At 44.3% G+C, this 14648-nt stretch overlaps 1 protein-coding gene across 1 annotated transcript in view; it reads right to left on the bottom strand.

Moving 5' to 3' along the window:
* LOC135895791 (glycoprotein antigen BM86-like) overlaps positions 1–14648 on the bottom strand; it is a 75883-nt gene that overhangs the window by 9257 nt on the left and 51978 nt on the right. Inside the window, exons 17-18 of the mRNA XM_065423955.2 lie at positions 3928–3980; positions 1887–2029 (exon numbers count right to left, since the gene is read on the bottom strand). Of these exons, the coding sequence (XP_065280027.1) occupies positions 1887–2029; positions 3928–3980 (196 nt within the window). The remainder of the gene's footprint in view (positions 1–1886; positions 2030–3927; positions 3981–14648) is intronic.

The following is a 14648-nucleotide window of genomic DNA, read 5'->3' as shown; positions in this document are numbered from 1 at the left end:
AAGTCGGATACGTCACGCCGACGACGCCAGGATCGCCGAAAATTTCTCCCGCGTACTATTCGGGATGATGAAAGTTGCAAGCATACAGCAACCTGGCGATCGGCGCATGCGCACAATGTGGGTGGTGAGTGAGCGCTTTTCCGTTTGTCGAAGACGCTAACAATACATGGTATATATCGCACTGACCGCGCCAAAGCGCGCCGTAGGCCACCTGGTGCCCTGGCTGCGTGCGCTGACGCTGTAGATTCTAGAGCGTCCACATCGCGCCTGTTTACATCTGTAGCGTAACTGCACCGCTCGCGACGTGCGCCCGTGGCACGCCGGTCTGCATGCGCGTCTTTACAGAAGCATTGTACAATATGGGCGTTCGCTTCAGCATAGCTGCGCACTGCAAAGCAACGACTTTCCCTTTGCGCTTCTGCAAGCGAGCAAATTCCGTAGCATTTCTCGTAATAATTACTAGATTTAACTCTGGCGCTACAGTCGTTCAGCTGCCACGGCAATGATTGGTAGTACGTGGAATGGCCTGATCTTCGTGCTTGCGAATCCAGCCGTTCTTGTGGCTTTGTTTGTTACGCTATATCTGCCTTCGCTGTCCTAAATTTGAGAGCAATCTATAGTGTGCTAATGTGCAGAAGACTCTGCGAACACGCATAATCGCTGGTTATTGCTGCTGTTCGGCTTGTCGAGGTGGCCAAATTGAAACGCGCCTAGCGCCTCAACAGCTTGACCGCGAGAATTTCATATGGGCGTTGTATACTGCTTGTCAATGCACGCGTCCGTGGCGTAATGGTTTCTATATCGGGCTTCTGCGCTAGCCCTGGAGGAAGGAATAAGGTAGGAGGGAGCATTACGTCACGCATCCATCTTTGACAAGCGAACGCTCCGCTCCACGAAGCCACAGTGGTGCCCTAACACGTAACCTCTTGCGTCGAGATCACGGAGCAAGAATCGAGATTTCCTGAGACGTTTGGTTCCCAGTAGCTATGCTAGCAGTTTTTATTCTGTGCGCGTTTTTTTCGGCTGCCCTGCCGTGGCTCTGTCTGCAGAGCAGGAACACTAAAACCGACCGTCCACTTTGATGTGCGATCACGTCTTGGGCCGACAGGTGTGGCTTCAATCGCGTTGCGTTATGCTCCCTATCTCCCATCTATTTCCTTCCTTGGTACTGGTGGTCCTTTGCTAAGAACCCTCCCTTCGGACCATCTTAACAACATTTATTTAATCGTTCACGGTACTTTGTTGAAAATGACGAGTTTACAAAGTCACGTATTCATTTGAAGCCAGACTGACGGCATTTGGGCAAATCCATGTGCTACCCATCGTTCCATGAAGGGAGGAAAAAGTTAGGAGAGAGCATTGCATCACGCAGCCAGCCTTAATTAGTGAATGCTCCGCGGCGCCAGTCCATTTGCTCGGTGTCAGCCCAACAGGTGACCTCTTGCGCCGAGATCACGAGGCAAAAATCGAGATTTCCCGACATGGAGTTACGTTTCTCCTTCCTCTATGCGAATGGGTAGCGAAAAAAAAAAAATCAGCCGGAAGTACTAAATTCTGCCCTGCGCTTTGACGTATCCTACGTGCTCTGACGTTTTCACCACATGTTGGGATGGCACTCTTGGCTTCAATCGTGTTGCGTGACGCTCCCTAATAACGTTATCCTTCCTCTGGGCATCATTCCAATGCTGAATGAATACCCCCCTTCCAGCTTCCGTAGACACTAGCGCCAGAGTTACCTCCAGTAATTATTGTATGAAACTTTATGGCGAATTCTACCGCCAAGTGGCGGTTCTCGTTATCGGTGCCGAAATAAAAAGAAACAGCATTACTGAAAAAGACAGGTGTTTCTGACAGAATAACACCTCAAACCCCTTTCAACCAAGTACCTGATACACTTCCGTTGACTACGTACAAATCCGGCGGAAAAAAGCAAATATCTTTTCCTTTGGTGTCGTCACATGTCTGCAGTTTTTCGAGGGAAGCCTGGTCTTGTGACGTGTTGAACTTCAGCTCCACTTTGTATTCGTCCCTGCGAGATGTTATGGTTGCGTTGAGTATCATTAAATGGGCGTAACGCATTATAAAGAGCGGAAGGAGTGAATCAATAGTAAACTTGACTGGTCGCGTTACTGACTCAGTTTCATACATTAAACCAAAATAAATGAATCGGTTATGCATCTTAGGCAATCCACAACTGCGCATGACTGTTGTTTACCCGTCGTGGTGGCTTAGTGGTTATGCTGTTGCGCTGCTAATTGCGCTGCTAAGCGCGAAGTCGCTGGGTATAATCCCCATTTCGATGGGGGCAAAATGCAAAAAAAAAAAAACGAAGATACCCTGTGTTCCGTGCGTTGGGGCCCGTTCAAGGAAAATTTTTGTTTTTCCACTACCAATTATTTAGCTGGTATTGACTGGATATATCTGAAAATACTATGCTTGTGATGTTTTAATGAAGAATATTTAGAACGTCGCCGAAGAAATCAAATTCAACTGTTTGTAAAAGCCACCTCTTGCTTGGCCATTAACATTCCATTTTTCGTTTCTGCTTGTTAAAGAAAAAGAAAAGTGCTCAAACCGGTATCCTAAATCGCAGCTGTCGGCATGAAGGCGCAGTATTGCTCGAGTGCGCTGCCTTCGTGGAAGCGACAGAAGACCAATGATTGTTGGCTTCAGGCACCAAAACACGATAGCTGGGCACTCTGACGCCGTCACGTCGCTTATCGCTATCGCTTAACAGCTGTTTCGATTCCCAATGTCTCCCATCGCGATTACTTACCAGCTATACGGCGCTGCACTGCTAAGCTCGACGCTGCGGTGGCCATACTTCAATGTGGACGAAATCCAAATACGTCCGTGTGCCATGCATTGGGCGCACGTTAACGGACCCCAGGTGGTCCAAATTAATCCGGAGACCCCCGTTACTACGCGTCTTATAATGAGATCGTGGTTATGGTAGGTAAAACAAAAGAATTTATTTATTTCCACCGTGACTCTGGGTGAGCGTGGCAGGTAAATATATCGCGGCCGTCGTCATACTAGATGCCTCATCGCATTGGTAAGGCGATGGTGTGAGTGTAAGCATCAATGCATCAAATTCATTATATTACAGGGCATTATATGGAAAGCTGAGCGAGGCTGTGGGTCAACATTGTATAAATCAAACAACCCGAAAGGAACAGAGCATGATAGAACCGATGCTCTCAGAGCCTTGACGGCAGTGCTGTTGCGGCGCGGAAGTGGTGCATAATTTGATTTTCTCCACCTTTTTTTTAAACTGTGGAGCAAATTGACAGGCATAGGGCTGCGCCAAAATTGTAATTTTAAGAAACTGATTCGTTCGTAAAGAAAGAACAAAAATATTGGGAAGATAAATAGTTATTTTAGTAAATACCTGATTTGTAGAAAACAAGTACTGAGTTCCAAAGCCTCTCTACCTATAATATCGCATACATTTACAAAAGGTTCAACCGCATAGATTGCATTCACATTTTCTTAACTTGTTGGCTAGCGTTGTTTGTCACATCTCGTACGATGTCAACTGCCCCTTCAGTGCGCAATCGTATTTGTCGTATGCACTCGAGTGTAAGCCGCATCTGTTGATGAATCGCCTTCCAGTGGTACAATTATCGGACTGTGCAAAGCCCTGACGACGTCCAAATGAGCGATAATTTCCGTGACACGCGTAATTTATGGAGACGCGGTATTAAGATCTCATGATTGGAATCTAAAACAAAAGTAACAAGAATATAGAAATAAACTAATATAGTAGCAGATAATTATTTGCAAAAGTAATGGCGACCGGATATAATGAATACGTTCGGAAAAAGTAAAGGAAACTGCACAAAGGCATGTACACTATGCAAAGATTAACCTATTTTGACGACGTCGCAGAGGGATCAATTAGGAACACAAAAAGAATGCACTTACGAACACTTGAGTAGCTTGACAGTTCGGAGCGTCTCGGGATAAAGATTTCGCATCTGAAATATGAAACATGCTTTGCAGGTTAATTTTGCTTGAGTGTGACTTTTAATGCATTAGCATTAGGAGTGTCAAACTTGTAATAAATAGATAAAGAAATGTATGTGTGTATGTATGTATGTATGTATGTATGTATGTATGTATGTATGTATGTATGTATGTATGTATGTATGTATGTATGTATGTATGTATGTATGTATGTATGTATGTATGTATGTATGTATGTATGTATGTATGTATGTATGTATGTATGTATGTATGTATGTATGTATGTATGTATGTATGTATGTATGTATGTATGTATGTATGTATGTATGTATGTATGTATGGTGCAACTGACAATGCTGTGGTCTGCTCGGGACTACAATCAGTTGGACTTCGCTCCTTGAACAAGCGGGAGGTGTGTGGAGTGAGCTCCTGAACAACACTTTCCAATGTGGTGAACGCGGTTTCAACCATGGATTTGGGACCTCAATGAGGTGCGACGTAATACTAACGCATTTCTCTCGCATTCACCGCTGAATCGCCACTGAATTTTGGTTTGATGGATGATTTGCTGCGGCCGCAGTAGCCGGTAGAACTGAAGGTAACGAAAATATCAATAAGAGAGAGAATTCTTTAGCGCTTTGTGTTGAGATCTACATAGAAAGGACAGCAAAAAATAGCATTTCATATTCAATAAAAATTTCAAATTAAAATACTTTTCGTAACCAATTACTTAGCGGTAAATTGACCAGCAGCCTCAAGATAGATCAAATATAAAAAAGAGAGAAAATACGGCGCTCTTAAACTAAAAAATAATAACACTTGTAAACAGAATGAATAAAGTAAAGAACTTGTCCTGGTCCTCAGGTTATAACATGTATCAGTAATTCTCCATGGTAGTTGATCTATTCAGTCTTGCCATCTACTAGCCTTCTGGTAAGGTTATTTGTGGAGCCTGGTTCAGACACAGAGTTGGTATGGCTTTTTTCATCAATCGCCAGGCTTTTTATTCTCGCGTCGCTTTTTATTGTTCCGCCTGGTTTGATACCTCACTCTATACGTGATACTGTCCAGTGTCACGTATAGGCATAAGGCCGCTTGAAAACCACGAGCGTTGCCGCCCCTTGACGAAGGCTATGCGGCTCACCTGTTAAGCAGGCGAGCAACTCGGGCTTTGCGAAAAGACATGGCGGTAAACATCCGTGATTTTACTGCTCACGATAAGTCAGGAATTACTGCATGCCTAGGCCAAGACATTGTTAAACTGAGTGAACTAAGACAAAATTCGCCAACTCGGGGGCGTGAAAGCGGCGTTGTGCCAGCCGCCCCTATGTAGTTTCCTCTGTAGGTTAGAACAGTAGCAGGCTATAGGGACCGTATTCCCGTACAACAGGCGCTGGAATCACGCCCCCTAGTTGGCCGAGGCCGGCAAAATTCCTTTGGTTACGACGTGGCATCTTCCCTAGCCTTAGCACGCACGAATGCAAGATCTATCGCGAGGGTTGGAATCATTCGCCGTAGTGCGTTTTCGTCAAGTGCGAGTTGTTTGCGTACTTGAGATAAAGGCCTGCCGCCCAGCCTCTGTTGCCGTATTCAGGACGCTTTTCACCGGTGGCAGTAGAGCCGCCAGCGACAGACGGTGATGGCGAGTGTGAGCCCGCCGGCGATGGTGTGCCGAGACATTTCTTTTAGTCAACGGACGCTTTTCAAGCACGCCCAGCGAGCGGCCTGACTTAACCCAGGGTTCAACCTTCTCGTCGTTTGAACTACAAACAGTGTGTACTGTGCGACAAAGTGGACGAAAGCCGTGGATTCGGCGTTATGGCCTGTACCGGTGTGCAATTTCTTCGTCATGTGCAGGTTAGTTTCTTTTACCATCCTCTTGAACTGCTGTTGTTTGGCGTAACGAATTCCACCGCAAACGCTGCCTTCAGCGTTGTCACATCAAGATATATGAAAGCCCGGGGCGCTCGTACGCGAGGCAGTAACTTTTTTCTGCATTGGCGCAGCATTTCTTTTTTCGATACTACTGCTATGCAAAGAAAGGCAGTCAATTTCATTCGGGTACCATCAGAGGACCAGTTTGAACAGCTTCTAGAAGGACGAAAACCCGTATGAAGTTATTACCAATAGAACCTAATCAAACCTTGCCGACTTTGGACGCGGTTGAGTTGAGAGCGCAGTTTTCGGGCCCGAATAGGAAATTTGTAGAAGTGCGTGACTTAATTATGGCCGCTACCCGGCCATATAAAAGTTCAGGTCCATTAGGATCAAGGTGCGTTAGAAGATGTATTTCTAACACAGACGACCATAAGGGTCGCGGAAGATCAAACAACTTATCAGTCACTCCCGCGAGGATTTTCGCTATGTGCACTTGAACGCAGAAAGAGCAAAAAAAAAAAAAATTCGAGGGATTATTTTAAACAAAATAGACAAGACGGAACTGAAGCTGGCCTGAAGTTTGACCTGTATCTCGGTGATAGGTGTCCAGTATAAACGTGGTTATTGTTGTTGATCTGAGTGATTGTGGCGCACGTACTCACAGTGGGGGATAACATAACATAAGGCAATTACCAATGTGGATATGATGGAGCATAGAAAGTGAACATTTTGTTACAGGAAAAAGCAATCCGAAGAAAACCGCGAATAAAATAACTAGTATAAATAAATAAATAAATAAATAAATAAATAAATAAATAAATAAATAAATAAATGCATGACGTGTACGCGTAGACAATCAGGAGATTCTTGCGTGGCACCGTCTGGCGGTCTTTGGTTGGTAAGCTGCCTCCGCGTAAAAAAGAAAAATTTTTACTTTCTTATTAGCTTCATTAATTAAAATATTGCCTGAGGTGCGAAGTCATGTGCTATCTGGATCACGCGAATTTTTTCCTGCAGGTTACTATAACTTTAAACGGGATTGCACTACACGTTGCAACTGTGTGTTTTGTGCGCTCCTGCGCAGCGAAGTTTCGCGATAATCGCGCTTGAAAGTTGTGCTCCTTAGCATTTTGTAAAAATGCCATTTCAAACAGTGTAGCCTTGTGTTAGTCATTCTAACCTCGTCTGGCTGTGTCATATCAACCACTTATCTCCTATGTCTGAGGTGCGTGAAACCATGAAACAAAGTTGAGAGGAGTTAACATTTAATGTTCATAGTAATGAATCGCCATCCAGAGTCCCCGAACGCACCATCATTGCTGACCTGCATTTGTATTGTATCGTCACTGATTTACGGAAGTGCTCATATTCTAGACTTGCTTATCTGCAGCTGTTCTACTACGTTTGCGGAGGCTTATACAAATGTATCTAATGTGTGCATTATCAATGATAAATAAATAAATAAGTAAATAAATAAATAGATAAATAAATAAATAAACAAACATGCACATCAAACGCAGATGTTGAAATCTATGTGAAGCAAACACTTCGTGCAGCGGTTAATGAAATGCTCCAAATTTGCTTGATTTCGTTCTACGAGAAACTGGTGTGCTCTGGCGTAGGCATGCTACGCAGTCTGACATATATTATGCCGGCGTGTTTCTTGATCTCTTTTTTCATTTATTTGAAATGTAACGGTCGCGTCTTTGCCAGTCCGCCTTTGTGGGCACGTGCCGTACTGTGGAAATCATAATCATTATCAACACGTGTCAATCATATTAAAAAGCCAGTCGGCGTTGGCACGACATGGTGTTGTGGGCTTGTGGCAATGTGTGAAAATTATCATCGTAATCAGCCCGCGGGCATACTTCTTGGCCGATCTCCTGTTGTGGGTACGTACCCCCGGTATCGGTATATGCCATAGTATGAGAATTGTAATTCATAAATACGCGGTGATCATCGCACATAGCTAGTTGGTGTTGGTACGAGAGAAGTGTACGCGTGGTTGGGGCATGTTCGGGTCATTTCATAGAACACTTGCTTGTTTTGTTTGGCGTTCACCACGGGAAACCACGAGAAGGGACAACCTTTTTTCACCACCTGAAAAGGGCGGACTCAGTTTTGTGCATTTGTTTGTGAAACAATTTGTCATGGTAGTATTTTATTTTAAAAATGTCCGTCCTTCGTTCCTTCTTGCGTTTAATCGAATGCGTCTTGCTTCACACCTACTTTTTATTTTGTCCCGAGAAAGAAAGCCACGTTCAAGAATTGCCTTTATGTGGCTTCTTAAAAGAAATTGTCCACACCGTCTCTTATTTAAAAACTCAGGTTCACCCTTCAATATTTGTTTAGCGATGATCCAACGCCGCTAAATCAAGCACTTGTGCATAACATTTTACATGAATAATAATAATAATAATAATAATAATAATAATAATAATAATAATAATAATAATAATTTTAATAATAATAATCCTCGACTGCGCTTCCCTTCTTTTGGCACCCATTCTGTAACCCTAATGCTCCACCGGTTATGTTCTCTACGCCTTACATGACCTACCCAGCTCCATTTCTCTATACGAAGGTCAGTTAGAACATCGGCTATCCCTGTTCGCTCTCTGATCCACCTCGCCCTCTTCCTGTTATGCCTAACATTCTTCGTTCCATCGCTCTTTGCGCGGTCCTTAACTTGTTTTCGGGTTTCTTTGTCAGTCTCCAAGTTTCTGCCCCATATGTTAGCACCGGTAGAATACACTGATTGTACACCTTTCTTTCCAATGATAACGGTAAATTTCTAGTCAGGATCTCACAATGCCTGGCGTATGCACTCCAACCAATTTTTATTCTTCTTTAAATTTCCTTCTCACGATCAGGGTCCCCTGTGAGTAATTGACTTAGGTATACGTACTCCTTCACAGACTCTAGAGGCTGAGTGGTGATCCTGAACTCTTGTTACCTTGCCCGGCTATTGATCATTATCTTTGTCTTCGGCATATTAATCTTCAGCCCTACTCTTGCACTCTCTCTGTTAAGGTCCTGAATCATTTGTTGTAACTTGTTTGCAGTTTTGCTAAATAGAACAATGTCATCTCCAAATCGAAGGCTGCTGAGATACTCGCCGTGAGCCTCATACTTACTCATAAGCCTTACCAGCTTAATAGCTTGAATACTTCTTCCAAGCACGCAGTGAATAGCATTGGAGAGACTGTGTCTCCTTGTCTGACCCCCTTCTTTATAGGTATCTTGCTACTTGTGTAGAATCAAGGTAGCTGTCGAATCTCTGTAGATATTTTTCAAGATATTTACGTAAGCGGTCTGCACTCCTTGATTACGTAATGTCTCTATGAATGCTGCTATATCTACTAAATCAAATGCCTTTTTCGTTTTCTATGAAAGCCATATAGAGAGGCTGATTGTACTCTGCGGATTTCTCGATTACCTGATTGATGGCATGGATGTGATCCGTTGTAGAGTATCCCTTCCTGAAACATGCCTGCTTCCTTGGTTGACTAAAGTCCAATGTTGCCCTTATTCTATTGGAGATTATCTTTGTTTACATAATATTAGAAGTAAGCTAATGGGCCTATGATCTTTCAATTCTTTAACGTCTCTCTTTTTGTGGATTGGTATAACGTTGGCATTCTTCCAGTCCTCTAGGACCGTTGAAGTCGATAGACAGTTCGTATAAAGGGGCTCAAGCGTTTCAAGCATGATTTGTCCTCCATATTTGATTAAATGGACTGGTATTCCATCTTCTCCTGCCCCCTTTTCCCCGTTTCATGTCTTTCAAGGCCCTTCTAACTTCATCACTAGTTATAGAAGGTGCCTCTGTAACCTGTTATTTGCTACTTCGAATGGAAGTATCGTGGCTGGTCCGGGTACTATACAGGTCGGTATTGAATTCTTCCGCTGCTTATGCTATATCTTCTATATCGCTGATGATATTACCCTGCTTATATTTCAGTACATACATCTTGGTTTGTCGTATGCCAAGTTTCCTTCTTCTTGGTTTGATGCTGAGTGCGCTTTTACTGCTTCCTCAGTCTTTGTCATGTCATAATTTCGAATATCTCTTATTTTGACCCGCCGTGGTTGCTCAGTGGCTATGGTGTTCGGCTGCTGAGCACGAGGTCGCGGGATCGAATCCCGGCCACGGCGGCCGCATTTCGATGGGGGCGAAACGCGAAAACACCCGTGTACTTAGATTTAGGTGCACGTTAAAGAACCCCAGGTGGTCGAAATTTCCGGAGTCCTCCACTACGGCGTGCCTCATAATCAGAAAGTGGTTTTGGCACGTAAAACCCCATAATTTAAAAAAAAAATATATCTCTTATTTTCCCCTTCTTGATCAGTATTGAGAGTTCCGCGAATTCTATCTGATCTCGTGAGTTCGACACTTTCATTCCTTGTGGTTTCTTTATTGGGCCATTTGTTACTTAGGGGAGCTTACCTACTGAGTGCCTTGATGCCTTTCTTCCATTTGAACTGCTGTTTCTGAAGCCAGCCTAGTTACGGTTTCATTCATTACTTCTACGTATGAAACCGTAACTAGCCAATGTGTCGTAAACCGTATTTGTATCTAGTTGGTCAAAATATTCTTTGCCGTGTCCGTAAAATGTGTATAGAGCCAGCAGCGAATACATTTTTTCGCTAACCTACACACTTCCAACTTGCAAGTTAAAACAAGGCTTCGCGAAAAGAGTATATGTACCCTGGAATGCAAATAGTAGACTTTGCAGCAAACCCGAGGCAATCGAACACTTTTTCTTTCTTTGTCGTGACGCACTTTATACAATCTTATTACTCAAATTGAAATGCAATAAATTAAAGAAAGTGCTGTTGTGGCCTAACGGATAGAGCATCGAGCTGCCACCAGGGGGTCGAGGTTCGAATCCTGCCACTAGACGCGCTTCATTGTTGTTAAAGTGAATGCGAGTCTGCATGTCAGGAAACCGACCAACGACCAACCGACCCAGGCGAACCCATGAAGTGGTAGCCAAAGAAAGCTCCATGCTGATGATGAATTAACTAATTAAATATTTATTTATTTAATTACTTATTCATTATGATTCGTATAAGTATTCAAATGATAAGATTTATGCACATTTACTAAATGAAACGTTTACGTACACAAAAGCAACGCTCCAGTTTGTACAGTTAATTCCGTAAAACGAGTGAACATTAGTTACATAGTCGTTCACCAGTACTGTATCTTGTGATTTGTTTTACTTATTCGTAAAGACCCCGAGCACGTGCCAAGCGTGACGGCACGGCTAGAGCAGCCGCATTTCACCACTGTTGGAAAGCAAAAGAAAGAAATAAAGAAAGAAGGAAACAAAGAAAGAAAGAAAGAAAGAAAGAAAGAAAGAAAGAAAGAAAGAAAGAAAGAAAGAAAGAAAGAAAGAAAGAAAGAAAGAAAGAAAGAAAGAAAGAAAGAAAGTGAAGGGAAGAAATGTCCGTCCAGAGTTATTTAGGTGGACGATACATAAGCATAATGAGCGCAGAAGTGCGTGTCAATTGCTGTAGCATTGTCGAGAATAACATTGCTGTCAAGAGTAACATGCACAACACAGCCAACAAGACGAAACAACACGAGTGCTAGCTGCTAGAGCTGCTGTTTGCTTTTGCTCTCTCTCCGCCATATTGCGCTATCTTATCCTTCACAAAACAAGTCTCAATGGCTAAACTCTTCCCAACACCCCTCTTGCGGCGTCATGGAAAGCCCTTGCTTTCGGTATGTAAAGCGCGATGAGGTACTACCGCGCTCAATATGAGTTGCAACGTCCGAGCGCCGACCGGAGTTCGCTCCTCGGCTTGAATTGCGACAACACTCGCTAGGAATTCTGGGAGAAAGTGCTGTTCCGGGAAGTGACCGTACCCCCCATCAGGAAAACAGCTCGCAGTGTGGCTCCAGGGTTTTACAGGCGGTCTCTTTCCGCAGCTTTATTGCAGAATTCAACTCAATTTGATGCAAACGGATTAAATATGCAGCGATTCGCAATGCAAGCATCATGCACATGCAGGAAACGGTTTCCGAAGACCAGTTTCGCTATGACTAAATGAACTCACGTGCATTCACTACTGATTCCTCTCACGAGACCACATTCAGGAGGTGTTTTTTTTTTTTTTTTTTTGCTCCGAAGACACGACACATGTGAAACGACTGGGGTCTCAACGCCCTGCTTGGCTCTGAGCATGACAAGGTTATGCTCAGAGCAAGTCGCTATAGATTCTAGTCACGCGACCACGTTCTGACATGCTGCCTTATTTCGTACCCTGGCTTCGTGTATGTTAACCGATAAAAGTTCAGTCGAGTGCACTGCTCTTGTAACCAGGGATGATGCATAGCAAACGAAATGGTTTTCGAAGCCCGCCTCTGCCACCACCATGATGAGGTTACATGAGCATGTCACTAGTGGTTAGGGACGCATGACCATCGTAACGCGCGGTGGAAACTATCTCTACATACCCATGACGCATATCAAACGACGCGGATGGAGAAGCTCTCTTCGAATACGAGAGTGAGAGAGTTGACACGGACAATTCAGTAGTGATTCAGGTCACGTGACTTCTTTCGGGCATGCTGCCATATTGTGCACCCTGGCTTGATGCATATCAAACGAAAGGGTTTTTGAAGCCCAGTCTGGCTATGACTAAATCAGTCCACATTGGATGATCGCTAGTGAGGTGGTCACGTGACCAATGTTCAGTCGAGTGCAGTGCTCTTCTACCCAGGGATGATGCATATCAAACGAAATGGTTTTCGAAGCCCGGCTCAGCTACCACCATGATGAGATCGCATGACCAAGTCACTAGTGATTAGGGACGCACGATCACCATATAGAGCGCTGGAAACTACCCCTACATACCCATGACGCATATCAAAGACGCGGATGGAGAAGCTCTCTTCGAATACGATAGTGAAAGAGTTGACACGCACAATTCGGTAGTGACTCAGGTCACGTGACTTCTTTCAGGCATGCTGCCATATTGTGTACCCTGGCTTGATGCATATCAAACGAAAGGGTTTTTGAAGCCAAGTCTGACTATGACTAAATCAGTCCACATTGGATGATCACTAGTGACGTGGTCACGTGACCAATGTTCAGTCGAGTGCAGTGCTCTTCTACCCAGGGATGATGCATATCAAACGAAATGGTTTTCGAAGCCCGGCTCAGCTACCACCATGATGAGGTCACATGACCAAGTCACTAGTGATTAGGGACGCACGATCACCATACAGAGCGCTGGAAACTACCCCTACATACCCATGACGCATATGAAACGACGCGGATGGAGAAGCTCTCTTCGAATACGATAGTGAGAGAGTTGACACGGACAAGTCACTAGTGATTCAGGTCACGTGACTACTTTCGGGCATGTTGCCATATTGTGCACCCTGGCTTGATGCATATCAAACGAAATGGTTTTTGAAGCCCAGTCTGGCTATGGCTAAATGAGTCCACATTGGATGATCACTAGTGACGTGGTCACGTGACCAATGTTCAGTCGAGTGCAGTGCTCTTCTACCCAGGGATGATGCATATCAAACGAAATGGTTTTCGAAGCCCGGCTCAGCTACCACCATGATGAGGTCACATGACCAAGTCACTAGTGATTAGGGACGCATGATCACCACACAGAGCGCTGGAAACTACCCCTACATACCAATTACGCATATCAAACGACGCGGATGGAGAAGCTCTCTTCGAATACGATAGTGAGAGAGTTGACAGGGACAAATCACTAGTGATTCAGGTCACGTGACTTCTTTCGGGCATGCTGCCATATTGTGCACCCTGGCTTGATGCATATCAAACGAAAGGGTTTTTGAAGCCCAGTCTGGCTGTGGCTAAATGAGTCCACATTGGATGATCACTAGTGACGTGGTCACGTGACCAATGTTCAGTCGAGTGCAGTGCTCTTCTACCCAGGGATGATGCATATCAAACGAAATGGTTTTCGAAGCCCGGCTCAGCTACCACCATGATGAGGTCACGTGACCAAGTCACTAGTGATTAGGGACGTATGATCACCATATAGAGCCCTGGAACCTATCTCTACCTACCGCTGACGCATATCAAACGACGCGGATGGAGAAGCTCTCTTCGAATACGAGAGTGACAGAGTTGACATGGACAAATCACTAGTGATTCAGGTCACGCGACTACTTTCGGGCATGCTGCCATATTGTGTACCCTGGCTTGATGCATATCAAACGAAAGGGTTTTTGAAGCCCAGTCTGGCTATCGCTACAATGTGGCTTCATGTTGTCGCTAGTGACTCTTATCACGTGGCCGTATTCGAAAGCACTGCACTCGTTTGTATCCTGGCCTGATGCATATCAAACGAAATTGTGTTGGGAGTCTGGTTCGGCTATAACTCTTATGTGCTCACACTAGGTAAACACTAGTGACTGCGATAGTAGTGCCACATAGCGACCGAGTGCACCGTGCTTCTATCCCAGAGCATGATGCATGTCAACCAATATCGTTTTTGAAATCCTCTTCAACTATTAAATCGATGAACGGTAACGACCGAGTCACTAATATATTTTGCCACAAGACCACTTTCGGGTGTGATGCAATGGTTTTCTATATGCATGATGTATATCAAATGAAATGGCCTTTAAAGCCCTGGTGAACTATCACTATAGTCAGGTCACATGAGGCAATTACAAATGATTAGTGCTACATGACGCCGTCCGGACATGGTGGACTCCTCATCTGCTCAGTCTTAGTACACACTTATCTGTATGGCTTTAAAGCCCTGTTCAGCTATCACTGGATGAGCTAACACGC

This window comes from Dermacentor albipictus, chromosome 4 (assembly GCF_038994185.2).
Source record: "Dermacentor albipictus isolate Rhodes 1998 colony chromosome 4, USDA_Dalb.pri_finalv2, whole genome shotgun sequence".
NCBI classification, from domain to species: Eukaryota; Metazoa; Arthropoda; class Arachnida; order Ixodida; family Ixodidae; genus Dermacentor; species Dermacentor albipictus.
Note: the sequence above shows the minus strand (reverse complement) of the source record. Positions and strands in the feature narration are given on the sequence as shown.